We start from the raw sequence: 27,852 nt of genomic DNA, 5'->3' as shown, positions 1-27,852 counted from the left end.
TCTCTTAGTGGGGTGTGACGGTATCGATCTCATACAGAGTACACAAGCATTAAGTTAGTGCAGGGAACACCGTTAGAGCAACACTCTAGCATGTGCTCAATAAATGTTAGGTTTTATTAGCATTTATTTTTCTCTGAGGTGGCAAATAGTCTACTATGTTCACATCAAATACAAAAGTATTCTCAGGGGTTTCTGTAAATCCTATTTCACATTGCCTGTTGGGAAAAAGAAGATGTAAATTATTTCAAATAGACATGATCACAATTTAAAATACTGAGTTTATTTTTTTAAATAAGCACAGTAAAAACAGTCACACAAATGACTTTATACCACCAATGGCAAGTGCTTCTCGTGGCTCAAGTGCACGTTTAACTCTCCTGACTGAAGACTACAATTCCCTCATGCCCTTTACATCCTGAGGTTATGTAACAATAAGCGAGAAAATATTAAGCAAAAATCAATTTTGCACAAATAAGTGTGACAAAGCAGCTTAAATCATCACCTGAACTTCTGGTATCTTAGAAACAATCCCACGAGGCCACGCGGGCATCTGCAGTACCCAGATTCACACGAATCCTCGAGTGTGTCTCTCCCTTTGTTCTTCTACTTCTTTACCAAACCTCATGTAAATAACCGACCCAGGCAAACTTTTTTTTCCCAGGCAGTTGCCTTATTTTACACACACTCCTTTTCTTTTTCTCAATTCAGAGTTTCTAAAAAACCTTAGCACAAGGACGTATGAGCCTTCAAAAGGCCACAAGGGCATCTTTGGTCCCCTGAAAAGTCCAAGTCTTCCAGTCACCACTTGGCTCCCTCCTTCAGACGGGATGCTCTGTGGTATGGAGAGGACCTTCTGCCCTCAGGAAAAGTGAGCTGGCATGGGGAAGGCCTGCTCCCTCCTATCCTCAAACTCCTTCTGCAGTCAGAGAAATGCTCTTCATATCAGCATGTGTCAAAACAGCAATAAATGACTTCAAGGAACTGTAAACATGAAAAACTCCCTAGGGAGTGAGCCGTGGAGAAAGTGTTTGGTCTGTGTGCCGGGCTGTCCACTCCTACTGCTGCTCAGCAGAGGCTTGGTGACTCTGCATTCCATGTTGGTTGTCACTCAGTAGGGACAGGTATCCTCACAGGCAGCACCAGTGACAATGTGAGGAACACATTTACCACAGGATCCAGGTGCTGGGAACAGACAGTGACTGCACTTGGGTTAGCACTGATCAGCCCTCCCCGTGGTTCAACAGAGGCTGGAATTCCTATGTGAAATGTCTTTATCCATTACCTTTCAAAACATTTTGATCTCCAAACTGAGTCAGAGGAATGAACACACCATTTCAGTAGGAAAATTATACATTCTGAAAATATTGTATCATTATAATCCTCTCGTGTTCCTCGAGCACTGAGAAACATAACCTGCCCTGTTGTAACTTCCAGAACCACTGCTACGGCAAGGAGAATATGGAGTGAGGATGACCTCACTGGCATTTCCCTTCAGTGGGTGGCTGAGGACAAAGGCTCCCCATGGGCTGACACAGGGTGCTGCTGTCCCTCCTGCAGAGCTATGAGGGCCCTGCCTGGACAGCTTTCATGCAGCAGCCTCTAGGAACTCTGAGGTGAACACGGCTTCTGCATAGTCTTCACACACATCCTGCAGTTCTGCAGCCACGGCCCCCAGGGCTTCATCTACCAGCTCGTCTGAAAAGCTGGAAAACAAAGGACACAGCTGAAGGCGTGGGCAGCCAAACAGAGCTGTTCAGTATTCATGAAAACCTAGTAAATCAACTTGAAAATTGTGTGGAGATCCAAAAAAACCTAGAAGAGTGAAGATACTTCTGGAAAAGAAAAAGAAGACAAGGGACCTGGCTCTCCCAGATATTAACATGGTAGCACCTAGATCCCCTGCAAAAGTACTAAAACAGACAAACGGACCTCACCCTTGAGACGACTGGCATTAGACGTGACTGGAAATGAAGGACCTGGCCACAGTTCAGCCCTAGCTCAGCGAAGGTGCATGCTTTCTCTGTGGGAAAGGGCAAGGTCCTCTGAATCCCAGCTGTCTCTAAATAAACATGTGCATGCACACACAACACACAGACCTTTCATTCAAACTGCTGGAGAGTATGCCGCAGACCTGGGATCCCTCAAGAACTTCAGTGTGTCCTAGAAAAGACACTGTGCAGACAGTAGCCATAACATCACTATAAACCATTCTCTAATCTTACCTACAGACTTTATTCAATCCTTACCGACCTTCCAAATAATGCCATGAAAACTTTTTAGAGCTCAGAATCCAATCCACACTATTTAGTTGTCGTGTCTCTTTAGACTAGTTTCATTCTTTCATTTAAAATAAGCTCCTCAGTCTCCCATCCATGACCTTAACATTTCTTTCTTTCTTCTTTTTCTTTTTCTTTCTCTTCTTTTCTTTTTCTTTTTTTCTTTTTTGGTGGCGGGGGGCGGGGGGGGGGGGGTGGTTTGAGACAGGGTTTCCCAGTAGCTTTGGAGCCTGTCCTGGAACTCACTCTGTAGACCAGGCTGGCTTCAAACTCACAGAGATCCGCCTGCCTCTGCCTCCTGAGTGCTGGGATTAAAGGCGTGCATCACCACTGCCCAGTGACCATAATATTTCTTAAGAAGTTCTTTTTTTTTTTTTTCTCTTCTATTGTCCTTGTCTCTGGGGTTGTCTAGTACTCCCTTACAATCACTGTCAGCTACATATTTCTGGAACAGATGCCAAAAGAGGGCTACTGTGTCCCCTAGTGCTTGCGCCTTTCCTGACGACTGCTGATTTTATCACTCAGTTGTGATGTCTTCAGGCGTCTTCCTTATAATCCACCATTTTCCTCTATAATTAATAAGTAAATTAGACAGAGATATTTTCAGACTTACCTGGGGTTTGTTTTCCTGTGTCTTCATGACTTGTTCCTTGTCACCCCCAAGGTGACAGCAATTATCTCTCTGGATATTGTCTCAGACCCACTGTCTTACTCTCCTCTCCTTCTCAGACCATACCCTTACATATATTAGACCACACTGCTTGCTCTTCTGTGTTCCAACCCTCCTGTCTTTACTTTTCACCTTTAATGCTGCCTTTCTATACACTCTGGAGATAAATATGTATTTCCACATTCCAAGCCTCCAAGTTTCTCTTTTGTATCTAATCTACTATTGAGCCTATCCAGTACATTCCTCATTCCAGAAAGTCTCCTTTTTATCCTTGGATGTATGTTTGGATTTTGACTAGCTCCCAGTCCTCTGGCAAGACTCTAAGTTGTGTCTTTTATTTCCATGACCACATAGGCAATTATCTGAGTCTGTCAACAGCGTTGCTATTGGAGCCGTTGTGGATGAGCTGCCGCTGTTGTCTCTCTCTTGCCTGGCTATTTCCACTATAAGCTAGACACTGTTTTGAAAACTATAGAATAAATTAAGTCTCCCATAAAGACATGATTTTTTCCAGAGAAAAATGTATGTTTGTTTACATCTGGAGCCTCAGGAACAAGAGTGTCTAGAATCACTTCAGCAACTGGGGAGATGTAGCTTTGAGTAAAGTCTGGAAGAAGACCTATATATCCATGTCACCTGAACTTACAGAGAATGTAACCTGGTCTGGGGATGTAGCTCAGCAGAAGAGGGTTGGCCTAGAATGTATAAGGTTCTGGGTTCAAAACCAGCACCACAAACAACAAAAAGTAGAGAAACTTTACCAAGGCAGTAGCTTGGTACCACTGGGTTCCAACCTCTGTCTTCTAACCTGAGGAGGCTGAGGACGTGCTGCCCTCCAGAATGAACCATTCAGCACCATACTGTGGACTGAGCGCCTGTCTTCTCCATGGTCCTGACCTAGTTATTCTTCATTACTTAGTTGGTATCTAGATGCCTTCAAGAGTACACATTTTATTTTTAATCCAGCTTTTCTATTAACAGTTATCCTCAGAGGAGAAGTGGTTCAAATCACCAGGTGTGTCATTTCTGGAAGCAGAAATGTGTTATTCCTGGAATGTCCAGTCTTTGTATCTGTTTCTGTCTCTATATTCCTATCCTGCTTCTCCACTAAACCAGGAGGGAAACACAAGGGCTCTTCTCATTCACTCAGCGCAGCAGATCACACATGACATGGGATTTCCTTCAACTCTCTTCACTCTGCCTTGGAGTAACATCCTTCCTGACCTGTCTTCCACTACCAATCTGAACTGGCTGCTTCCTACACTCAAAGGCAATTCTTTTTGAATGGCTTTGCCATATTTCTGGATGTGCTATGTTGGAATCCAGGTTCCCTCAAGCCCTAAGTCTCCTAAGTCTCCTTCCTTAGCACACACCTTGCCCAGGGCAGCACATGGGCTCTAACGACTTAAGGAGAAGCAATGCAGGATGTCAAAAGCTCATGAATAAAAATAAAATGATTAAAATTTAAGAAAATACAGGCAATCTACTATTTTACTCAATGATAAAAAATGCCTTGCATTTTGTTATAAAGCAGTACTTGGAGGAGGTGCCTGGAGGCAGAGGAGGCAAAGGAAACTAGTGTCTCAGACACGAGCATTTGATAATAGCCACTTCTTGCCCAGAAATACTTGTACTGTCTTATGGAGAGCAATCCTCAACAACAGCATCAAGAAATCAGCCCTAACTTGAGTTTTTTTATTCATACATTGAAGCCCTAACTCTCAGTATGATAGCCTCAGCCTGGAAGGTAATGATGTCCATATGAGGCCACAAGGGTAGAGTCCTCATGATGGGAATAGTGCCCCGAGGAAAAGACAGAGGACCTCTGTCACTAGAGGACAGAGTAAGAAGGCAGCTGTAAGCCAGCTAGGAAGTGGACACCCATCAGATACTTGGATCTTAGATAACTCCCAGCCTCCAGACTGTGAAAAGACATTCTTGTTGTTTCAAGTCCCTCAGACATTTTATGGCACCCTGGTCTTAGACTGATAGTCTGCCTGAGAGGAGACTGCAGGGCGCTCTGCTCCTCCAGGTGGCAAAGCCTGTGATGCTTTCACGGTCTCCTACATCTGAAGAAGAGCAGTTCACAGAGGAGGCTGCACGCCACCCATGAGAGGCCACTACAACCCCAAAGCAAAGATTAAGACCTCAGCTAGTCCTTTCTCTAGAACCTCTTCAAGTCTAAAATTTGGTCCTTGGCCTGTAAGCAGAGACAGAAATTTTACTAACCTTTCAGCTATTAGCCATGGGTTGAAGGAGCCTATAGCCTCATGAGATATAATTCGTAGGAATTGCTCAAATCGGCTACAGTAATCACCAATGCTATGCCGCATCCGTGGTGGAACAAAGAGGGGAGTCCGGCCTTCCTTCTGTTGTAGATCTTCTCCAGCGGAGGGAAAGCGGGCCTCCCTTCTCTCTGATTCCTCCTCTGTCCCCACACTTTCATCCAGTGAGCTGAGAACACATGAGAGGGACGAAAGCATTCACATGTAAGCAAGAGTGAGCTGTTCCTGCACCACAATGGCTTGCCCTCCTCATACTGAACAAAATTCAGCCTCCTGCCATGACTTCCCACTTCTTTCTACCACACTAATCCTCAATACTGCAGGCATTCCTGCTCTGTAGATGAAATAAAGCTCACACTAAGCGTCAGCACAATCGTATATGCCAGAGTGAAAGCCAGCTAAACTGCCAGGTGCCAGAGGCTTCTTCACAATGCTAGCGTTCAATACCAACCACAGAACCACCGTCTTACTGATCCATCAGAGTTTGCAAGAACTTGCTCCCAACAACTTTTGTCACATGTGAACCACACCCAATGCCGCCAACAAGAAAACCCACAGTGTTACTGTCACTTACTTGGCATTGCAGGGTCTCTCTAACAAAATGTTCACGGCTGGGACCTTGGGAGTTGCTGCCTTAGTGATCTTGATTGGATGGGGAGCCAAAGGTCTTTCACTTACTGCTGGGTTGTTCTGGCCTAGAAAGGACAGGTAAAAATGACTGATGTCAAAGATGTGTGGTAGTAGCTAATGAAGTGTGAAGACATCATAGCCATCTTTCTCACACACTAAGACACAAGCCAGGGTTGGTGCAGAGGGACTTCAAACACAAGGGTGGATTTTTGAGTTCTAGAGAAAGAAAACACTGCAGTCAGTCTACAGAAATCAGCACTGCTCCCCAGCACCATGTCCTTGTCTGTTCTGTGAAAGACCTCAGGAGACATCATTTCTGAAGTCATGAAGTTTGTTTCTTAACCTTTAAATGCTTTGATTACTGAAGAAGAAAGCCATTCAAAAGACTCAGCTGAACACTTAATTAGCAGATATAACTTGTCTCTGAACATTGTTGCAAAAATATGCATGAGAGTCAAGATACTAATTTATTAACTACAACTTGCAGACCTGAGAGCTCTCCTGAGTTTCAGATGATTTCTAGTTTTAAATGTGTTTCAAGTGGAAGAAAGAAACCCGTCCCTCAGGTAAAGTTGCTCCAGCAAGACACTTTCTCTGATGCATAATCACTCACTGTCAGGAACAAACACTGCCAAGATCAGCTTCTGTAAAAATGTTACCACTACTGAGTAAAATCAATTTTCAGTTATTTACAGAGTTGCAAGGAAAGGATTAGACATCACATAACCCTAAAATCACTTTGAATTTGGTTCTACGCATGTTTTCTGGATCCTACAGTGCTCTCATGATGCTGGAATTACAAGTGTCCAACACTTCAGTTCTTAAGTGTTTTAAAAAGCTCCTCTTTTTTAAAAAAAAAAACTATTTAGTTATGTGTGTTTGTGTGTGGGTATATGCACAGGAGTGTAGGTGCCTAGAGATACCAGAAGAGGGCACTGGGGGCCCTGAAGCTACATTTACATGCAGTTGAGAGCTGCCTAATGTGAGTGCTGGGAATCAAACTCCAGTCCTTTGCAAGAGTAGTGTGCTCTCTTTATTGCTAAGAGTAGTGTGCTCTCTTTATTGCTAAGCAACCTCTCCAGACTCTAAAAAGCTCCTCTGAAATGTAAATGCAGCCTTCTACACAGAGACCTATATAGCAACTAATAGTTAAAAGGTTGTCCTATCGAAAGGAAAAGACACTAAGTCCCTCCTAAAACTTTCTTTCACAGTATGTAACCTAACTTTGTGGTCCATGGTCAAACATCAGTAAAACACATCCCTTTCCTTTGCCTCCAACTCAAAAATCCTGTCTATTGTCTGACTACACAATCACCACATTAAAAAGGTCCTGGCTACTTTTGATAGCCACAATGGGGGCATGACTGACTGACAAACTCTCGAGGCCTCAGGAAACCTGGGGCTTAGTTGGGAAAGCTAAACATCTTGGCAAACAGCTGTAGCCTGTTAGAACAGGCTGTGGGAGTTCACAAGCAAGAACTGGGCAAAGGGAGAGCTCTATAATAAAGGTTGAGTATCCCTATTTGTTTATGGTTGTTCAGCCTGTGTAAGAAAAGTACTACACAGGTAGGATTGAGCACACAAACCAGGCCTAGAAGAATAATTCAATTGCTAGCCCGGGAGATAGAAGCCAGGGGCTGTCGCCATGAGTAACAACAAAATGCATAAAAACTGCAGAAAACACAGAAAGAGTACATGCATGTTCTGTTAGATGGCCATCTTTCAAAATTTAACATGGAGAATACTTTTTTTTAAAATGATGCAAATTTGTATCTTGAAATAAGTCCATGTGATATAAGTTGGTATCAAGCATCTACGTGCAACTTCCTACACATCTCTAAGTAAATGTAATAAGCACTGGATTTAAGTTTCATTAGGGGTAATGCTCAACCACAGCTACTCTTTCATGAGGAAGCAGAATTTGATTAACGCTTCCCAGAAAAACTATGGCAGGAGTCTAGCAATTGCAGCCACAACATAAATAAATGTATGAGTTTTGAAAAGTGGAAGAGAAAACCAAGCCTCTTTCTTCAAATAGAGCTAGAACAAATGAACATCAGCAGCTTTTCCTCAAACCACAAACTTTTATCTAAGACAGACCGTAATGCTAAACATTAAAGCTAAAATCAACCAACAAACCTTATGCTTCTAGAAGAAAATAGTATCCTCTCACCTCAGTGGCAGTCTAAGATTCCCTGGGCCACAAAAAAAAATGATATAAAAGTTGGCTGAGGTTTTATTAGAATTAAAACTTTAACATCATTGAGAGAAGAAGTAGTTAAGCTACACATAAGAAACATATGGCTGCAAAACATCCACTTGAGTAGAGTGGTGGCTGCCACCAAGTGGTGTGTGTGTGTGGGGGGGGAATTGGAAGTAACCACTGATACACACATAGGGTTGCTTTTGGGGCTGTCAAAATAAACGTTTTGGAATTGAGGAAGAAGCAGCCAACAGTGGTCAGACAATTATGAATATAGCAGTTATTTTAAAAAAAAAACACCAAAAAACAAAAGGCAGTGCTGAGAAGATAGCTCAGAGGTACGGTGTCTGCTGAGCGTATGCAAGGTCCTGGGTTCCATCCTCAGCATGGCAAAATACGAAAAACGGAAACAAAATAAACCAACTCAAAACATATATTTGACAAGAACTTATGCCTAGAACACACAAATAATCTGTATAATTAAAAAAATAAAAGGGCAACCCAATTAAAAAGCAGCAAAAAGATTTTGAACATCTCAGAAAGAATTATATACCACTGACTACTAATCACTTGAAAAGGTTCAAAGTATTACTCATCAAGAAAGAGAAATTGCCAGGTGGTGGTGGCGCATGCCTTTACTCCTGGCACTTGAGAAGCAGAGAGAGGTGGATCTCTGAGTTCAAGGCCAGCCTGGTCTACAAAGTGAGTTCCACAGTAGTCGGGGCTGTTACACAGAGAAACATTTACAAAAAAAAAAAAAAAAAAAAGAGGAAGGGAGGGAAAGAGAAATTAAGGGTCTGGAGAGATGGCTCGATAGTAAGTCTGTGTTCTGATTCAGTAAGTTGTGGGTGAGAAGTGTTCTAAGCTTCTATTTGCTATAGTAGCAACAGGAAATCAGCAACAATGGACTATAACATGCTATGTTAACTGGAAGAGTCTAGACAAGAACACATTCTCCAACAAGAGGTTGTACTTACTCAAACCTCTAGATAGCCAAAAAGGCTGAAAAGTAGTATTGCCTAAAGTGACTGGGAAGGACATAGGAGATATTTCTGCTGCAACCATGTGTGCTACATCTAGACAGGAGTTTGGGTAAGAAACAGATCTGTCAAAACTCCTCAAAAGACATAATTAAGATCTGTGTGTCACATGCAAATTTTTTTCTAGTTAATACATTTGTGAATTTGTGTGGGGGGGTGGGGGAAGGTGTAAGAATGCAGGCACTGGCATGACATGGAGCATGCCTGGTGGTCAGGACAACACTAGATGCCAGTCAGGGCCTTCCACTTTGTTTGAACCAAGTGCCTCTCTTGCTGCCTGTGCCAGGCTAGCTGGCCCTGGGAGTTCCTGTCAGTTCTCCTGCTCCAGTCTCTCACTAAGCCATCTCCCTATTCCTTAAATAAATCTGACCTCAGAAAAGCAAAACAAAACCATAAATAAGTAAGAACCTCAAGCTGACGCTGCATATGTGGAGTCAAACACATGGTTATCTGGTGGTTTCCTTTGAAATACTTTACAGTTTACCTTGAATTACATCTGAAATGCAAAACTGGGATGAACTGGGTGCAGAGGCTAAACAGTGGCATGGTAACCTTACAGTTACAAGGTCAGGATTCTGGTCATTATTGGCAGTTTTTCTCAACCTTTCAGTATGTTTGAAATTTTTCAGAGTAAAATATTGAGGGTTGGGGGAAAACACCTACCATTTCTCTCTTCGTGCATCCATAAGTGAGGGTCAGCGTAAACAATTTTATTATATCTTTGGCGAACTGTCTCCTGGTATTTCTTTAAAAAAGAAAGTTTAATTTATGAGAAAAAGTAAGTTTCATTATAAACCAGAAGTAGTAAGTGTGGGAACAGCTCAGCAGACGGACACTGATGAGAACAGGTGTCTACTGGGCCAGGAAGTGAGCAGCTCCTGAGGGAAGCCTAGGAGAGGCAGTGTGGCTGGCATGACTGCACCTTGGCTAGCTTGTCCCCTAGAGCCTTCTGCGGACCACCTGCATTCTCCTCTTCATTAGTTTTGTGTTCCAACAGACAGATGCTGGCTCTTTCTACTGCTTAGGATAGCTCAGGTCTAGGCAGTTACTCCAAGAGAGGGGAAGCGATTTAAAGAATAGGACAAACAGTATGTCTTTAAATTTTCAAAAACCACCCAAACTTATCTTCTTTATAATTTCCTATTTTGTAATGAGGAAGAACTGAGTTAATCATGATGTAACTAAAGCAAAAATGCTGAGTGTGGGGTCAGACCCGAACAGGGTGCTCCAGCTCTCTCAGCATTTATGACCTTGACCACACCATTTGATCACTGCACTTTGGTTTCCTGTTCTTGAATAATCCAGTGGGATGGTTCCTATCTGAGGTCTAAAAGTTTGTAAGAAAAGGGAGTCATTCTAAAAGTACTAGTTTCGAAATTAAAGAGGGTAAGGACATCTGTGTTTGACAGGGTCACTACAGAAAGGTAGAAGAGGCAACTGAATGGTGTCTATAAATTATGGATGCAAAAGCCAATGGCTCAAACTGTGGGAGCAAGTCCTGGAATCTATGGTTTTAGAATTACAAGTCTCTGTTAACAGAGTGGTAACAGCATGGACCACTTATTATGTATGCTAAATACTTTATATCTTCTTCTACTCTCAAAAACCTACTTATTAGACAGGGTAAGTGACTGAACCAATGCACACTTAGTTGGCAAAGACAGCTTGGATTTAAAAGTAGGACCCTGTGGCTCTGTCATACTGAGTGTCAGCAGCATGACCAGGAGCAGAGGTGAACCCCCACTGGCAAAACAGACCAGCAGGCCCAGACCTTACTTCCATTTCCTCCATCCGGAGCATCATGGTCTCTAGATCGGGGTTGTCCTTTCTGTTCCCCAATGTGGCTGAAGTTTCTAACCCCAAGGTCTTATCCTGAGTCATGGCCCTTAGCTCATGAGCAGCATCTTCCAAACAGTCGTCCAGCTGATGAACATTTCTGGACGCATAACTGATACCTGAAGCCTACAAAATGAAGGTAGAAAGGGTAAAAAGGTAATAAAAGAGGACCAAAAAATTAAAGATTATTGTTAGTCATTAGAACTGCAAAGCACAGTGATCCAAATGGCAGAGATCCTATGCCAGAACAATTTCTCGGTCAGCACGTAACAAAAGCACAAGCCAACACAATTCTTCTCAGCTGCTTAAGTGACTGCACTGACCAAGCAGTGCCTTATTGACAACCACCATTTCACCTGCCTTGCTGACTGGGAAAGCACGCATCTCTTCGGCCATGTTTAGGGAACTGTACCCTATTTTATACATCACACATTCTAGGTGGTAGAGAACATTCTCTCCTGACTTTGTGTGCTTTAAATGAACAAAGTACTTTACAATGCGCTCCTCCCCTCTCTCTCCCTCTCTCCCTCTCCCTCTCTCCTTTTGAGACAGGGTCTCTACATAGCCCTGGCTGTCCTGGAACTCACTTTATAGATCCAAGCCAGCCTCAAACTCACAAAGATCCTCCTGCCTCTCCCTACCAAGTGCTGGGATTAAAGGCTTCTCTCATCACACCTAACTATTTTTCTTGATCCTAATATATAGGTCTATAATCTGATCCGCATTTTAGAAAAAAACTATTATCTTCTGGGTAGAAAATGAGACATTCCTGGGAGTAAGAACTGGTTCTGCCCTTCAACTCTGGACAAGTTTACTCAGCCTCTCTGGGCTTGTCTTCTTTCTCTTCTTTGTTTTTCAAGACAGGGTTTCTCTGTACCGTCCGGGCTATCTGGAACTCACTCTGTAGACCTGGCTGGCCTCAAACTCTTAATTTTTAAAAAAATTTTCATTAAAATATAATTACATAACTTGCCCCTTCCCTTTTCTCCATCCAATCTCTCCCACACACCCCTCTTACTCTCTCTCAAAGTGCTAGCCTTTATTTCTTTATTATTGTTACACACATACACTTATATAAACACAACCTGCTGAAGACTTTTAGTGTTGCTTATGTGAATATGATTTCAGGACTGAACATTTTGTATTGTGAGGACCCACAGAGTTATGAGCCTGTTCCACCTTGACTGGAGGTCTGAGAGTTTGAGCTTATTTTTGCTCTCTCAAAGTTGCTGTCAACAGGTGTAGTTACAAACAAGAGATGCTGACCTAGAGTGTGGCTACTTAGTATTTTGGGTTAGAGGTGGATCTGCTCCACCTGGACCAAAGATCAGAGAATTCAAGTCTATTCCTTATATAATGTCAATAAAGTCTGTTGCCTCCTCCCTTCCCCTTTGGGATGAAGTATGTAATCATGGGGGCTGGAGAGATGGCTCAGAGGTTAAGAGCACTGGCTGCTCTTCCGGAGGTCCTGAGTTCAATTCCCAGCAACCACATGGTGGCTCACAACCATCTGCACTGAGATCTGGCACCCTCCTCTGGCGTGCGGGCATACATCGAGACAGAATGTTGTATACATAATAAATAAATAAATCTTTAAAAAAAAGAAATATGTAATCATGTAAAAAATAAACAGTAGATTCAACATCTACTGACTGGCCCTCCCAAGGCTGTACTGTGTTTCTGTCTCTTATTTCTCTTATATCTCTCTGTTCCTTTTGCTTAATAATTTTAATCCTCATGCTCCTACCCTGGAATGAGTTTTGTCGAAGCTGGTCTTCGACAGATTATCAGTTAGGGTGCTCATCCCCGGGAAAGACTAATTCTCTCTCTCTCAGCAGTCATTAGCTGTCTGATTATTTTTAACACTGGTTATTGATGTATAGCCTGAAAAACTCCTTGCAATGAGAATGTTTCCAACAACCCAGAATTCTAAACAAGAGCTGGATTTTATCTTTCAAAAAATTGTATTAAAGATAATTTAATTTGTACATAAAAGCCTGTTTTACTCATAATATTTATATATGTCTGCTTTACTGTTAGTAATCCATTTTATTTTCCTTTCATATTGAAATGCTTTATAGAGCTGCTTTCCTAGGTTAGGTGTTAGCCCACTACTTCAATGGGCGTCTAAGAGGGGCTTTTAGCGGCACAAACCCACCAAGCCGTCGACACATCTGAGACTATAATGGACAATGATGGTTTAGTTCCTGTCCTAGTAGCTTGACTTCACATGGGACTCCAACACAAAATAATAACACAAAAAAATGGCAACAATGAAGATACAGCTAAAACCCTGCTCAATAGTGACATTGGTTGAATAGTCTTAACCTACAGTCTTCTTGCTCCCAAGGCCATTGGTCTACTGCTGCAATGCCACTCCTGCTTCCTTCTAACTCCTTTATACTCTCTGCCTGGTACCTGTCCAGAGCAACTGGAAGAGCAAGTACCTGTTCTCAACGTTTAGAGGACTAAAGGAATGCAACTTACACCTTCTACTCTAAAGTCCCTAAGGCCAGGCAGACAGGGACAGTCCTCTAAACATTAAAAGCAAATCCTCCAGAGGAAGATTAACCTGAACAACAACAAAAGAGGTTTTTATTTTCCTCAAATGCTTTCATTTTTTCCTTGGACCTTCTTTCTTTTCTGTTGGACCATGGTCATGTACTGGGTACTCAAAACTTGCTTGCTTAACAAAAACATTAGGCTTTAAAAAGAAAGGAAATTAGTCCAGTAATGAGCCAAAGTAGGCTGGATGAGAAAGAAATGAGAGAGCTAGTTTTCTGCCTCAGGCCATCAACATTCAGGGCACAGTTATCTACGCTCTGTCATTAAAGGGAGAGATAAAAGTGCACCAACAAAAACCTGTGGCTCTAGAGACGTCTGTGAACTGTGCAAGGCCCCTTCAGACACAGAACTACATATACACGCTAAGAGTTAACATGTCACATATGAGAAAGAATTTTCACTCTCCTTGAGTAGGATAATGTAGTGTTTGCAAAGTAATTTGCATATCATTTTCCTTTGACTGGAGACATTATCATGTAATAAGACTAGAATCCCAACACCACACACCTGTTCTGCAGGCTGGGATGCTGCTGCTGCTGCTGCGCTTGTTGACAGACGGTCCTTCAAATGACTATTAGCTTCCACAGAAGAATTAACTCTCTATTAAAATGGACAAATGCATTCACAGATTATAACAATTTATAACTCGGAATAAGTCATGTTGCAGAATAACCTATGTGGAACAATTCAGCTATAATATGCTTTTGGCAGTAATTAGAGCATTTGGTCCTCGAGAAAACAAATGCCATGTGTTGTCCTTGGTGCTCCAGGCAGTTAGTAACCACTCAACTTTGTAAACACTGCCAGAGTAGCTATGTGCTACTTTGCAAGTCATTCAACCTGCCTGTGCTGTATTTTCTTGCAGGAGTCAAATGAGGGCACTGCACAACTCCATCTCTAGGAGCCCTCTGAGGTCAATAATCCTACAACTTCTTAGACTCAGAATGCCATTCAGCCAACTAAGATCATAATATTCTAATATGACCTCATCTAGAAGCCTGAAAACAGCATGGCTTCTATTTCCAGGATAGGTCCATCAAGGTGTCACTATTGAATCCCTACTGCTTACAGAAGGGTGACATGAAATCATGGTATGCTGTAAGTCGCTTCATCTTTGAGAAACTTCTAGTTTGTACAGAGAAGTGTACCAAATCCCCCTCTCCTACTGTAAAATAGCCAATAATTCTAAGTTACCAAGGTCACAGAGACCAGCATCCAGGGGATGATTAAGTAAACACCATCATTATCAATAGATTGAATAGGAAAGAATGGAAAATTCACTCTAAACTCCTTCCCCAAGTTAAAATGTCACCCTTCTCAAAAACAGTGCTTGCTTCTCTTTCCCTTGCTATACCCTCTTGTCGCCTCCCTCCCCCCAATCCACACAGAGGACATATGTGTGGTGCTCTGGAGGCTGTGAAGGGCCCTAGCAGTGAAACCCTGTTCTGTACTGCAGGTTCCCATCATTGAAGAGACAGCCCTCTGAAAAAGGGTCAGTGTGACCTAAGTAACAAACTCCTTTCACTTCGGAACTGCCAAAGGCAAGGAAATGAGATGAATCAGTTACCTGGGCCTTGATCAAGAGGGGCTTCAACCGCTCCAGAACTGTAGCTTCTACCTTGTCTGCTAACTGGGTGGCAGAAACACTGTTTAGAAGTAAAGTTGAAAATTCAGAAGCCAGAATGCCCTATTATGCACATTTTTCTAACTCCTCAAGGTGAAGGCGAACCAAGTGATGACAAACCACAGTGCCCTTCCAACCACAATGACTGCATGCATCCCCTGGGGTCTTGTGAAAGGCAGATTTGAATTCAATTGCTCTGAGTTAGACCAAAATCCTACCCCTCTCCCCACTCTCTCTGCCTCCCTTCTTCCCTCCCCACCCTGCTTACAGATCAGCATGTGGCTCTCAGCTACATCTCCCACACCACACCTGCCTACCACCATGCTCTCTGCCATGATAATAAGCGACTAAGCCTTTGAAACTGTAAGCAAGCCCCTAGTTAAATATTTTCTTTTATAAGAGTTACATTGGTCATGGTGTCTCTTCACAGCAATAGACTTCACAGTGACTAAGACAGAAACCAAAACATACAAGAAGCATACAATGCCTATCAAAATCCCAGCAAAATTCTTCAAAGACCTCGAAAGAACGGTATTCAACTTCATTTGGAAAAGCAAAAAACCCAGGATAGCCAAAATTATCCTGTACAATAAAAGAACTTCTAGAGGCATCACAATCCCTGACTTCAAACTCTACTACAGAGCTACATACAGTACTGAAAATAGTCTGGTACTGGCATAAGAATAGACAGGAGGACCAATGTAACCGAATGGAAGACCCGGATATCAATCCACACATCTTTGAACACCTGATATTTGATAAAGAAGTAAAAAATATCAAATGGAAAAAAGAAAGCATATTTAACAAGTGGTGCTGGCATAACTGGATATCAACATGTAGAAAAATGAAAAGAGACCCATATCTATCACCATGCACAAAACTCAAATTCAGATGGATCAAAGACCTCAACATAAAGTCAGCCACACTGAACCTTATAGAAAAGAAAGTAGGAAGTACACTTGAACACATTGGCACAGGGAACCACTTCCTAAATAGAACCCCAGCAGCACAGACACTGGGAGAAACAATTAAAAGTGGGACCTCCTGAAACTGAAAAGCTTCTGTAAAGCAAAGGACACGGTCAACAAGACAAAACAACAAGCCTACAGAATGGAAATAGATCTTCACCAACCCCACATCAGACAGAGGTCTGATCTCCAAAATATACAAAGAACTCAAGAAACTGGACACCAAAAGATCACATAATCCAATAAAAAAATGGAGTACAGACCTAAACAGAGAACTCTCAACAGAGGAATCTAAAATGGCTGAAAGACACTTAAGGAAATGTTCAACATCCCTAGTCATCAGAGAAATGCAAATCAAAACAACTCTGAGATTCGATCTAACACCTGTAAGAATGGCCAAGATCAAAAACACGGATGACAACTTATGCTGGAGAGGTTGTGGGGAAAAGGGAACACTCCTGCATTGCTGGGAATGCAAGCTGGTACAACCCGTTTGGATGTCAGTGTGGCAATTTCTCAGAAAATTAGGAAACCCTTCCTCAAGACCCAATAATACCACTTTTGGGTCTATATTCAAAGGATGCTCAATCGTGCCACAAGGACATGTGCTCAACTATGTTTATAGCAGCATTGTTTGTCATAGCCAGAACCTGGAAACAACCTAAATGCCCCTCGGTCGAAGAATGGAGGGGAAAAAAGGTATACAATGGAGTACTACACAGCAGGAAAAAATAACAACAGCTTGAATTTTGCAGGAAAATAGATGAAACTAGAAAACATTATTTTGAGTGAGGTAACCCAGACAGAGAAAGACAATTATTACATGTACTCACTCATGTAATAATTTTACATTTTTTAAACATAAAGCAAAGAAAGCCAGCCTACAAACCACAATCCCAAAGAACTTAGACAACAATGAGAACACTAAGAGAAACTTACATAGATATAATCTACATGGGAAGTAGAAAGTAGAAAAAGACAAGATCTCCTGAGTAAATTGGGAGCATGGGGACCTTGGGGGAGGATTGAAGCGGGGAGAGGAGAGGCAGGGAGGGGAGCAGAGAAAAATGTAGAGCTCAGTAAATACCATGGGAAAAAAATTTTAAAAAATACAATAAAAACTTTTATTTTTAAGCTTTGAAAAAAAGAAGAAAAAGCATACAACCCAGCAAAATCACTCTGGGAACTTACAGCAGTAAAATAAAAACACATCACACAATACATGCATGCTTATACCATCTTTAGTCATAATGATGCCATACTAATGACAACCCAGATTCCCTCAGCTGTTTACTAAGATGAGTGGTCACCATGAAACCCAACTCACCAACAAAAAGAATGAACAAACAATACATGGAGTAACGAGAATGACTCTCCAGAGAATTATTTCAGGAAAAAAGGCCAGTTCTACGGTAGGTGCGATGGCTCAGAGGCTAAAGTCATTTGCTGTCAAGCTTGATGATCAGAGTTTGATCCCCATAATCGAATAAGAACTGACTTCTGCAAGTTGGCCTCTGATGTCCATATGTACACTATGTACACAATGATACAATACTCCTCTCCCATTGGAATAAACAAATATTTAAAGAGCCAATTCCAGAAAGTTATACACTGTAGAATAACAATCTTGAAACAAAATTATAAAAAGAGAAAGCAGATTAGCAGCTGCCATACTTTCTGAGCCAAAAGGTAGCTGGGGGCAGTAAAGAAGTATGTGTGGCTATAAAAGGCAACATGGGGGATGTTGTAGTGATGGGCATGTTCCTGGCTGTGGCAATGCTTGCTAATCACATGTACCCTCACTATGTCAATAAATATCTACATCCTGGTTATATGTAGTCAACAGTTTAAGATGTTACAGTAGTAGCGAGAAATGATTTCCCAAGATTCTTCTATATTATTACAACATTGTGTGAATGTATAATTACCTAATAATAAAAGTTTAATATTAACAAATTTTCCATTAAAATAATTTCCAAATAAAAATTCTATAAGACTAATAATGAGTAAGTATGCAAAATTAGCAAATATAAGCATAGAAAAGACATTTTTAAATTTGAAATGTCTGGAAAAAGGACTGCTTTCCCTCTAATTAATAATTGTTGTTGTTGTTATTACTATTGTTATTATTATTATTTTGAGACAAGGTCAAGCTACTGTAAAATGGGTTGGCCTCATGGCAATCTTCCTGCTTCAGTCTTCCAAGTGCTGGGATCACAGGAATACACCACCTTGCCTAGCTCACTCTCTCAAAGAAGCTAAATTAGAGGACCTGGAGTAATGGCTTCTGCAGGAGGTGAAGAGGGACATTTTGCCCTCACTGAGGTGGCTGTTTTGGTTGAATGAGAAGGGTCTCCATAGGCACACGTTTGAACACTTGGTCCCCAGTTGGTGGAACTGTTTTGTTTGGGAAGGATTAGGAGGTGTTGACCTTGTTGCAGGAGGTGTGTCACTGGGTAAGGGCTTTGAAGTTATCAAAGCCGGTTTAAGTGTGTGTGTGTGTGTGTGTGTGTGTGTGTGTGTGTGTGTATGTATCTGTCTCCTACTTGTGGAACAAGATGTGAGTTCTTAGACATTCCTTCATGCTGCCATGCCATCATTTCTAATTTTTGAAAACTGTAAACCAATTAGAAGCTTTCTTTCATAAGTTGCCTTGTTCATGGTGTTTTATTACAGCAACAGAAAAGTAACTAAGACTGTGGTGAGCTAAGAATACATCAACATTCACAACGGTACCCACAGGGTGGGCTTTAGAAAGTGTGCTGGCTGGACAATCAGAAAAATCTGAAATCTGCCATAAAGGAGGCAGGAACTCCAGATGTGCATACTAATAGCAGGCTCAACAAAATTGTCTGAGTCAAATGAATGTTCCTATTATATCTGCATGCATTTGTCCAGAAATTAAGGATGTGGAGTCACCACATTTTAAACCCTGCAGACAAAAAAACAAAACAAAATAAAACAAACAAAAACATTAAGAACCAAACCATTACCCATGCATCCCCCCAAAAAACCTATAGACAATCAATGTGAATGAAAACTATCTGCAGTATCAAATAGAGTTATAAAATTGCAATTAAAAGAAGCTAAATTAGGCTGTGTTTCATTGAAACAAGCACACAAACAGCAAGAGGACATGACAAGGAAATCCATGAAGCAAGTCTAGCCTAGACGCTGGTCTAGTCTTTCCTGATGCTGATGAAGCTTATCTATAGGACCTATGTGCTGAGGGTCCTCACCTCACCCCCACAGGCTGCCCAGAGGAGCTGAGAAAGCAGAGCAAAACAAGGCAGCTCACTCTCCAGACAAGGTTTCCAGAAGTTTAGTGGAGCTGGTTCACCAGGCGGTTAACCCTGTCTTGTCTGCCATGGCTCAGTCATGCTCTTGCTCTCTGATTCCTGGGATGGGGCTCTGGAATACTGTTGAGGACAGCTCAATGTCAGGTTATGACCCAGATCCTGCAACCAAGTCTCCCGAGTCTTCCTCTAGCACTAGCAAACTGCCCTTCCTATACTCTGCTAAATTGGTACTTCTATTTCCAAAATTAAGGTTGTTGACAGAAACGCATACATCAGTAGTAGATTTGTGAACAAGGGTAATGAAAAGATTAATTCAGCAATCAGGACAGTAGGTATCTATCTCTAGGGGAAGGAGGTATAGCTTCCACAACAGTATTACCTGATTTGAGAGGCAATGCACAGGTGCTCATTTATAATATTCTGAACCATAACTGTGAATTTAGTGTGTTTTTCTATGTGTATGCTATATTTACTTTTTCAGAAAAAAATACATATGAAGGAATAAATGAGATGTGAAAAGTCAAGTGGATAGGAGTTAAAGACAATCAGATCAGCCTTATAATAGAGATGAGTAAGGCAGATTCCCTCCAACTGCTGTGATCACCCCATCACAGAGGTATGTATACACATGCTGGCCACTTTTTAGAGACAGCAGAAGTCTGGAAATATCAGTTATGTGTGTGTGTGTGTGGGGGGGGGTGTCCTTCAAATCCTAAGATTCTGTGATTGTATAACTGAAATCTTAACTTTAGTCACCTTGGCCTCTAAGGAAAGAACCGCAGCCCTGAACTGGGACCAAATGCCATCACGAACAGTGATAAAATGTACAGATGTTTCAATCAGTGCTTTGTTCATTTGACTACAGAGTGATGATTTCTAGAGCTGGAAAAGTCAGCCAGCTGTGGCAGTGGCATCAGCCCCATTACATGGTAAACATATTTCTTCACTGCCTGTTATGTGGCAGCACTCTTAGGGGATGAATGAGGGGAAGCAAGCTCCCCTGAAAACCTGAGACCACATTCAGACTAACATGAGAAACAAAGCATCTACACACTCATGGTTCACACTCACCATGCACACCCACTCACCCTCTGCCGTCTTCATTCAGTTACTCATCTTGAATGAGGTAAGGTCAAGAAAGCCCAGGATAGCTGTTCAAACTATAAGAATCAATCAGCTAGAAACACATACCCTCTCACTCCCCAGTGGCGAACTATACCTTAATTTTTGAAGTCTATCCATTTCTTCAGCTTTCAGTTCATCCAGCTCTTTGGTTCTTCGAGAAGTCTCAGCCTCAAGCCACTCAAGCCTAGAGGGAGGTAAAGGCACAACTCTCTTTAAAGTAGAGTCAGGGCTTCCTGGGCTTCTCTCTTTGGCGCTCCCACAGGCTTCACAGGTAGCTTTCCAGTCTTCAGGAGGCAGCAAGCCAGTAAGCAGAAGTATGGCTGACGTCACCAATCCTGACTCACTGTCAAAGGAGTGAGATGATGCAGAACAAGCTGCCTTCTTGTTTACCTCAGAAACAAATATTTACCTCTGTTTTTGCATCCTTTCTACTTTTTTGGCTTCCAAGTCTTCTAGTTCCTTCAATCTTTTGGAAGACTCAGCATCTGGCCAAGGAAGCCTAACAGAAGAGTCAAGGTAACCATGCCTCAATGCCACAGGGTATCATAACCACAGAAACAGAGCAGAAATGAGCTCCCTCCCGCAGCCCAGCACCAATCCTGGCTCCATGAAAGGATTCAAATAGTAATGTATCCTCCGTATACCCATGAAAGCGTCCACAGTACATTCCTACAAAAGGACAGTCATATCCAATTGGTACACACACAAGAGGCTGCCGACAAGAAAGCCACCATCACTGTTCTCAGCATGGTCCACTCGTCTAACAAATAGACCCCAGGGAAGGTATAATAAAACCAAACAAAACAAAAGGGGAAAGTTAACTCTAAACAATTTTATTGCATGTGTATGTCAAAGAGCTTTGATTCTTCTGCTTTAGGATATGTGATTATCACCAAATTATCAAATGGCCCATTCTGTTTTTCAGGGCCAAAGACAGAGCGATACTGGAGTATAGTGCACTTCACACACACTGGAGCCGTGCTGTACTCCTGAGCTACCCCCCAGCCCTAATACCCATTTCCATTTTTGCTTTCCCATAACTGCCAGGGTAATTTCTGCCAAACAAATGCAGAGCAAGCTGTTTTCCCTGCTGTCTTCCCTTGGAACATTCTCATTAAACCCCTCACATTTATTCCTGCCCGTGTAAGTCCTGGTTTAGTTCCTACCTCCCTGCATGAAACTTCATTCTCTATAGCAAGAGGTAAACACTCCATGTTCTGAACTTGCCCAGATCTTAGGGTGCATACCATGTCCTGTCTTAAATCACAGCTAATTTCATGTATTTTCCACTGACTTATTTGCTCTTTTTTTAAAACGTGCATATAGCACACAACTGTGCCATTTACAAATTGGCAAATGACACACATAGAAGTTTCGAATGAATGAAATAAGAAAGAATAAAAGAGCGGTGGGCCTGTGGTAAGCTGGAGAGTGTAATAGAAAAGTTTAGCAATCTGATTTTAAATAATCATCTTGAGATACAGAAAAGACAAGAAGGGCTTTGCTTCAGAGTCATATATATATATATATTACAAACCTGGTTGCTTTTTGCTCGGCAGCACCTCCCAGCTGACTTTCCTCGTGGGCATCCTCTTGCTGGAGAGATTGTTCCTTTGCAGCATCTCTGGGACTGGACCTCACCTTTAGCCACGCAGCACTACACCAAATGGAAAGCATGTCATTGGCAATCATTCGTCCACTTCTTGTGACTCATCCTAAGAGCACCATGGCAATGCTGATCTACAGCTCAGTGCCTGGCACCTGATGGCAGAACAAATGTGACGGGGAAAGGTCCTCTAGCTCTCATGCCCAATGTCAAAGGGAGAAGATCCTGTTGCCTCAAAGAAGCAGTCATTATTTTAATTAAAGAAAACTGTCATAGAATAAAGAATATACTTCAACAAAATATGCTTTAAATATACGAGTTCCTAATAATATCCCAAGTCCTCTAAATGTCTGTGTTAGGTTTCACACAGCACTGTGATCTAGGAAGTCTTATCTGCCCCATGTCTCCCCCACCATCATACTGTCTAGAGCAGTGGTTCCCAACCTTCCTAAAGTTGCAACCCTTTAATACAGTTCTTCATGCTGTGGTGACCCCAACCCTAAAATCAGTTTCATTGCTACTTCATAACTGTAATTTTGCTACTGTTAAAAATTACAATGTAAATATCTGGTATGCAGAATAACTGATATGTGACTCCTGTAGAAAGGGTTATTTGACCCCCAAAGGGGTAGAGACCCATAGGTTGAGAACTGCTGGTCTAGAAACTAGTATACTGTGTACTTGTTTAGCAGTGCAGACTTCAACCTGTATTGACATGTATAAAACAAAGAAATCAGAACAAACTCATGAAAGCAAACAACAACAAACAAAAACACACAATCAGCCAGGCGATGGTGACACACGCCTTTAATCCCAGTACTCAGGCGGCAGAGGCACGTGGATTTCTTTGAGTTCAAGGCTAGCCTGGTCTACAGAGCAAGTTCCAGGACAGCCAGGGCTGTTAAACAAAACCACCAACAACAAAAAGCCCCACACAGTCAGGTCAGAAGGACCCAGTTCTGTGTTGCAGTGAACAGAAGCTTCTGGTCCTCTTCCTTTTCCTCAAGGCTAAGGGATACACATTACCATGGAGTCACACCACGCATGCACATAAGGAGTCCCCGCTGTTTGCTTCCTCTTTAGCACTGCTAGACCTTCTAGCTTTTTCCACTGTGCCGTCAAGGATACCCAAACCCACAAACAAGCTCCCCTTTATCTTAGCCACCATGCTCCCGTGAGCCTACTTCAAACTGGACCCTGCTCCCACTGAGAACAGTAACTCCTCTCTATCCCTGTGGAAAGTAAATCCACACTGTTGTCCTGATATGAGTGTAGGTAACAAAACAGTAATGTTAGCAGAATCAGGGAACATGGATGAGCTCAGAGTTCACAGCTATCTTGACTTGGAATTAAATTATTTAAAAATATTCACTCAGCCGAGATTAAGTGAGTCCCTATTATGTGTAGGCATTGGACGTTAAGACATAAGAGAGATACAATGCCCAGCCTCAGGTAAGCACAATCTATTCACGGAGCAGACGACAGTCACAATCCTTCCTACAATGACACATACCCACTGGGCATTGAGGTACTCCATGGACAGGTACAAAAAGGAACCAACAGGCTTCTAGACAAAAAACTCATGTATTACTCACCCAAATAAGCATTTTTGCCCAAGGGGAAGAATGAAGCCTATTATTATTTGTTTTAAATGTATGTCATCTGTGGAAGAAAAATAAAGCCATGGGAACTCAATCTTTGAATTCTTGCATACCATTTCGGAGAGGCTGGTGGAGACGTGGGGTTCGGAGGTATCCAAGGAGCCCTGCGGTCTTTCACAGGCTGTCGGTTCATTTTTAATCTGGATGACACTGTTGTCTGCTGTAACCTGCTTTTGCCATAAGGTTGGTTTGGTTGATTTCTTTCAGGCGCGTGGAGTCCCTATAAAAAGAGCACATGCATTACAAAGACAAACAAGTATTAAGGACACTCCAGCTTCAACCTCTGATCCCCAGGAAATTCCATGTGCCTCTTTGCATTCATTCTACAAGCTAACAGAAAGCACTCTGAGGGAAACGTGGGAAGCATAGAGATAATACTGAACTAAAACTGGGCAAGGGTGGGTCTGGAATCCTTGGCTTTTCCATTTTCCACATTTAAATGTATGAAATAGTTATCTTTTTCCTTAATTAAATCTCCTCTTTTAAAAGTCCATTTTTGTTTATAGGTAAATTGTAAAATATTCTTGGCTAAAATATTTAACCTTCTGAACCTTTGCCTAACCACAATGAACCACACAATTTCAAATACCATCAGGCATGAGGCTGAGAAGAACCTCCAAGTAGACTCACTCCGGACTTCCCAGTGACCTCATTACAAGTTTATCTGGGAAGAAATAAAGACTTGATCCCAATCCATGACCTGTTGGTTACTGGCTGTGTTGATTAGTGTTTTAATTCTCTGCAAAGGGGGAACTTCAAATGAGAAAGTACCTACACCAGACTGGCTTGGGGGCAAGTCTGTGGGGCATTTTCTTGATTAATGAGTGATGTGAAAAAGCCAATTTGCTGTAGGTAGTACCACTCTAGGCATATAGGTTGTATAACGAAGTAGGCTGAGGAATTCATGAGGAGCAAGTCAGTAAAAAGGATTCCTCTCTGCTTCAGTTCCTGCCTTCACTTTCCTACCTTGAACTACGACACACACACACACACACACACACACACACACAAAACAATAACAAAAACCCTTTCCTCCCAATTTGATGTTTTGTCCACAGCAAGAGAAAGGAAACTACAACACTAGTAAACTGCCAAATTTCCTTTTCCAAGGTCATGTGATAATACCCAGGCTTGTTGCAGAAGCCTCTGGATAGTACTACTTGAATGGCAGTCACAGCAGTAAGTGCACTCGGACCAGAGGTGCTCATCTGGCCAGTTTTCCACTGCAGGACCATAAGAAAGCTTTTTGTTGTTGCTGTTGAAATTTTTTATTAGTTAATTAATTGTATGTGTATGGATGTTTTGCCTGCATGTATATCGGTGTACTATATTTACATGCCTGGTGCCTATGGAGACAAGAAGAGGACACTTAGATATCCTGGAACTGGAGTTACAGATGGTTGTGAGCTACCATGTGACTCCTTGGAATCAAACCTAGGTCTGGAAGAGCAATCAGTGCTAACGACTGAGGCATCAGACCTGTAAGAAAGTTTTAGACAGAAGTCTAAAATAAAAGGTAGTTTTGGGCCACACGCTCTAACTACCCAGCTAGTTCCCAAAGCCATACTAAAAAGCACTTACCCACCATGTGGGTCTTCTAGAAAGGCAGCAAGTACCACTTAAAACCACTGAGCCATCAGTGGAACAGCATCCCCACTGACTGCTCATAACAGAATCTTAAATCCTCTCAACTCTCGCATTTCAAATATTGAATTTTAAGACAAGCTTCCTAATTAAGATGGTATTGAATTAATTAGGATCTTCCTGAATTAGGGAAGGATGGAATGCTATATCCTATACTACCATTACAAACTGGCTTTTGTTAAAATAAAAAGCAAAACCTGGACTTAAGTAAGCCAACTTAGACTGCTGGACCCAGGGTTGAGGCATCCATCTGCCCCCAAACAAATGCTGGTCCTACCCTGTAGTAGCTTGTAGGGCCTTGGAAAACATCAGATGCACATAAATGGGTCACAGGAAAGGAAAGGCTTCATACCTGCTGTAGTCTGGCTGACTCCGAAGTGTCTTTCTTCCTAAATGGCACACGCTCCACTGCAGTCTTCATTCTCACTGCTTGTGTTTTTGCTGGAGTTAGTGTTTCATCCTTGATGCCTGAACCATGGTCCGATATAAAAGGGGCTTCTGGAAGAGTGTCCTCGTCTACCACACCAAGTTCACTCTCCAGCCTTTGAGTCACTGGAAGCTCCACATCAGGCTGACAGACATCTACAGAGGAGAAGTTCTACTTAGCCACACAAGCAGAATGACAGGTAACACAGAGGCTGTCACCTCCAGCCTAGCTCTGTGAAAAGCAGGGAGCTCTGCTGCCACACCAGCTATAGACAGAAGTTTTTATCCTGCCTGGTCCTGCAGCTGTTCAGTTCCAAAGAAACACACAGAGGCTTATATTAAAACTGTTTGCCTATTAGTTCAGGCTTATTACTAACTAGCTCTTACAACTTAAACTAACCCATAATTCTTGTCTCTGTTTAGCCACATGGTTTGGTACCTTTTTTCTGTAAAGCATTCTCATCTTGCTTCCTCTGCATCTGGCTGACGACTGATTCTCTGCCTTTCCCAGAATTTTCTTAGTCTGGTCACTCTGCCTATACTTCCTGCCTGGCTACTGGTCAATCAGCATTTTATTAAACTAATACAAGTAACAAATCTTTACAGTGTACAAGATCATTATCCTACAGCAATTGGCTGCCTCCCTTACCAGTACCACCAAAGTTGAAATTACCAATGCCCAAGCACCATGTCTGGAGCCCCCTCAATGTCAGGACCCATATTTACTGATTTCCAGTTCTTATCTATGGTCCTAATTCTGCAATATGTCTTGTTCCTACCTAGGTTGGCCTCTCAAGGGTCTCTTGACTATAAGATACTCCCCAAACTGGCTTCCTGCTGATTGTAATCACATTTTCACTGGGTTGCCAAATTGTCTGTGCTGACTAGATTTAACTTGACACAAACTAGAGTCATTCAAAAGGAGGAAACCTCAATTGAAAGAAAATATCTTCAAAAGGTCCAGCTGTAGGGTATTTCTTAATTAGTGATTAATGAGAGACAGTCCAGCCCATTGTGGGTGGTGCTATTCCTAGGCTGGTGGGCCTGGGTTCTATAAGAAAGCAGGCTGAGCAAGCCATGATGAGCAAACCAGTAAGCAGCACCTCTCCCTGGCCTCTGTATCAGCTCCTGCCTCCAGATTTTTGCCCCGTGTGAGTTCTTACCCTTACTGCTTTTGATGATGAACTGTTAAGTGGAACTATGAGAAAGTTGCTCCCCAAGTTGCTTTGGTCATGGTGTTTCAATCCCAGCAATAGTAACCTTAACTAAGACACTGTATTTCTAAAATGGAAATACTGGAGCCAGGGATGGCTCAGTACAGAACTTGGGTTCAGTTCCCAGCAGCCACACAGTGGTTCCCAATCATGCATAACCTCTCAGTTCCAGGGCTTCCAATGCTACTTTGTAAACTCCATAAACACTGCATGTGAAGGTGTACAAATACACACACAATGAATGATAAAACACCTTATTTTACTTTTGTAGATTTATTTCTTTTATGTGGATGAATGTTTTACTTACAAATAAGTCTGTGCATGCATCATATGTATGCCTGGTACCCTCAGATCTGGAACTGGAGTTAAAGACAGCTGTGAGTCACCATATAGGTGCTGGGAACCAAACCCAGGTCCTCTGGAAGAGCAGCTAGTGCTCTTAACCACTATGCCATCTCTCTTCCTCAGATTAAAAACTTTTAAAAATGAAAACACTTAAGAATTTATTTTCCTACTCAACATCTTTGAAAGCTAATTTGATACAGAATATAGTATGAAGTGTATTCTGCACACATGGTATCCCATTGCAGTAAAAAAGAAAATAAACCTTTTTTGAAAAATGAGAGAAAGATTTATATAGACAATTCAGGAAAATTGGAATACAGATTAACTCTTAATAATGAGACTTCTCAGTCAAGTTTCTATACGTAAGAGCAACATACAAAAGTCACAGAATAACTACTCAGGAAACGTAATAGGAACAATATCCCATTAACATTA

General features: G+C 42.0%; 1 protein-coding gene across 8 annotated transcripts in view; it reads right to left on the bottom strand.

Moving 5' to 3' along the window:
• Positions 1 to 258: 258 nt before the first annotated feature.
• Kiaa0753 (KIAA0753 ortholog) overlaps positions 259 to 27,852 on the bottom strand; it is a 53,201-nt gene continuing 25,607 nt past the window's right edge. For 6 of the 8 annotated variants that reach the window (XM_038325173.1, XM_038325175.1, XM_038325176.1 and 3 more), the window contains 12 exons: positions 25,785 to 26,014; positions 23,842 to 24,008; positions 22,059 to 22,178; positions 20,931 to 21,020; positions 20,616 to 20,705; positions 15,073 to 15,151; positions 14,013 to 14,105; positions 10,881 to 11,066; positions 9,768 to 9,849; positions 5,806 to 5,926; positions 5,176 to 5,400; positions 259 to 1,703 (listed from right to left, as the gene is read on the bottom strand). In XM_038325173.1, coding sequence (XP_038181101.1) covers positions 1,586 to 1,703; positions 5,176 to 5,400; positions 5,806 to 5,926; positions 9,768 to 9,849; positions 10,881 to 11,066; positions 14,013 to 14,105; positions 15,073 to 15,151; positions 20,616 to 20,705; positions 20,931 to 21,020; positions 22,059 to 22,178; positions 23,842 to 24,008; positions 25,785 to 26,014 — 1,601 coding nt within the window. In that variant the 3' untranslated portion in view covers positions 259 to 1,585. Of the gene's footprint in view, positions 1,704 to 5,175; positions 5,401 to 5,805; positions 5,927 to 9,767; positions 9,850 to 10,875; positions 11,067 to 14,012; positions 14,106 to 15,072; positions 15,152 to 20,615; positions 20,706 to 20,930; positions 21,021 to 22,058; positions 22,179 to 23,841; positions 24,009 to 25,784; positions 26,015 to 27,852 lie in introns of those variants that run through there. The other 2 variants (XM_038325177.1, XR_005284972.1) reach the window with 2 other exon arrangements.

The sequence above is a fragment of the Arvicola amphibius genome, chromosome 4, assembly GCF_903992535.2.
Source record: "Arvicola amphibius chromosome 4, mArvAmp1.2, whole genome shotgun sequence".
Classification (NCBI taxonomy): Eukaryota; Metazoa; Chordata; class Mammalia; order Rodentia; family Cricetidae; genus Arvicola; species Arvicola amphibius.
The sequence above is the reverse complement of the archived record's forward strand: the minus strand, read 5'-3'. Positions and strand labels throughout refer to the sequence as shown.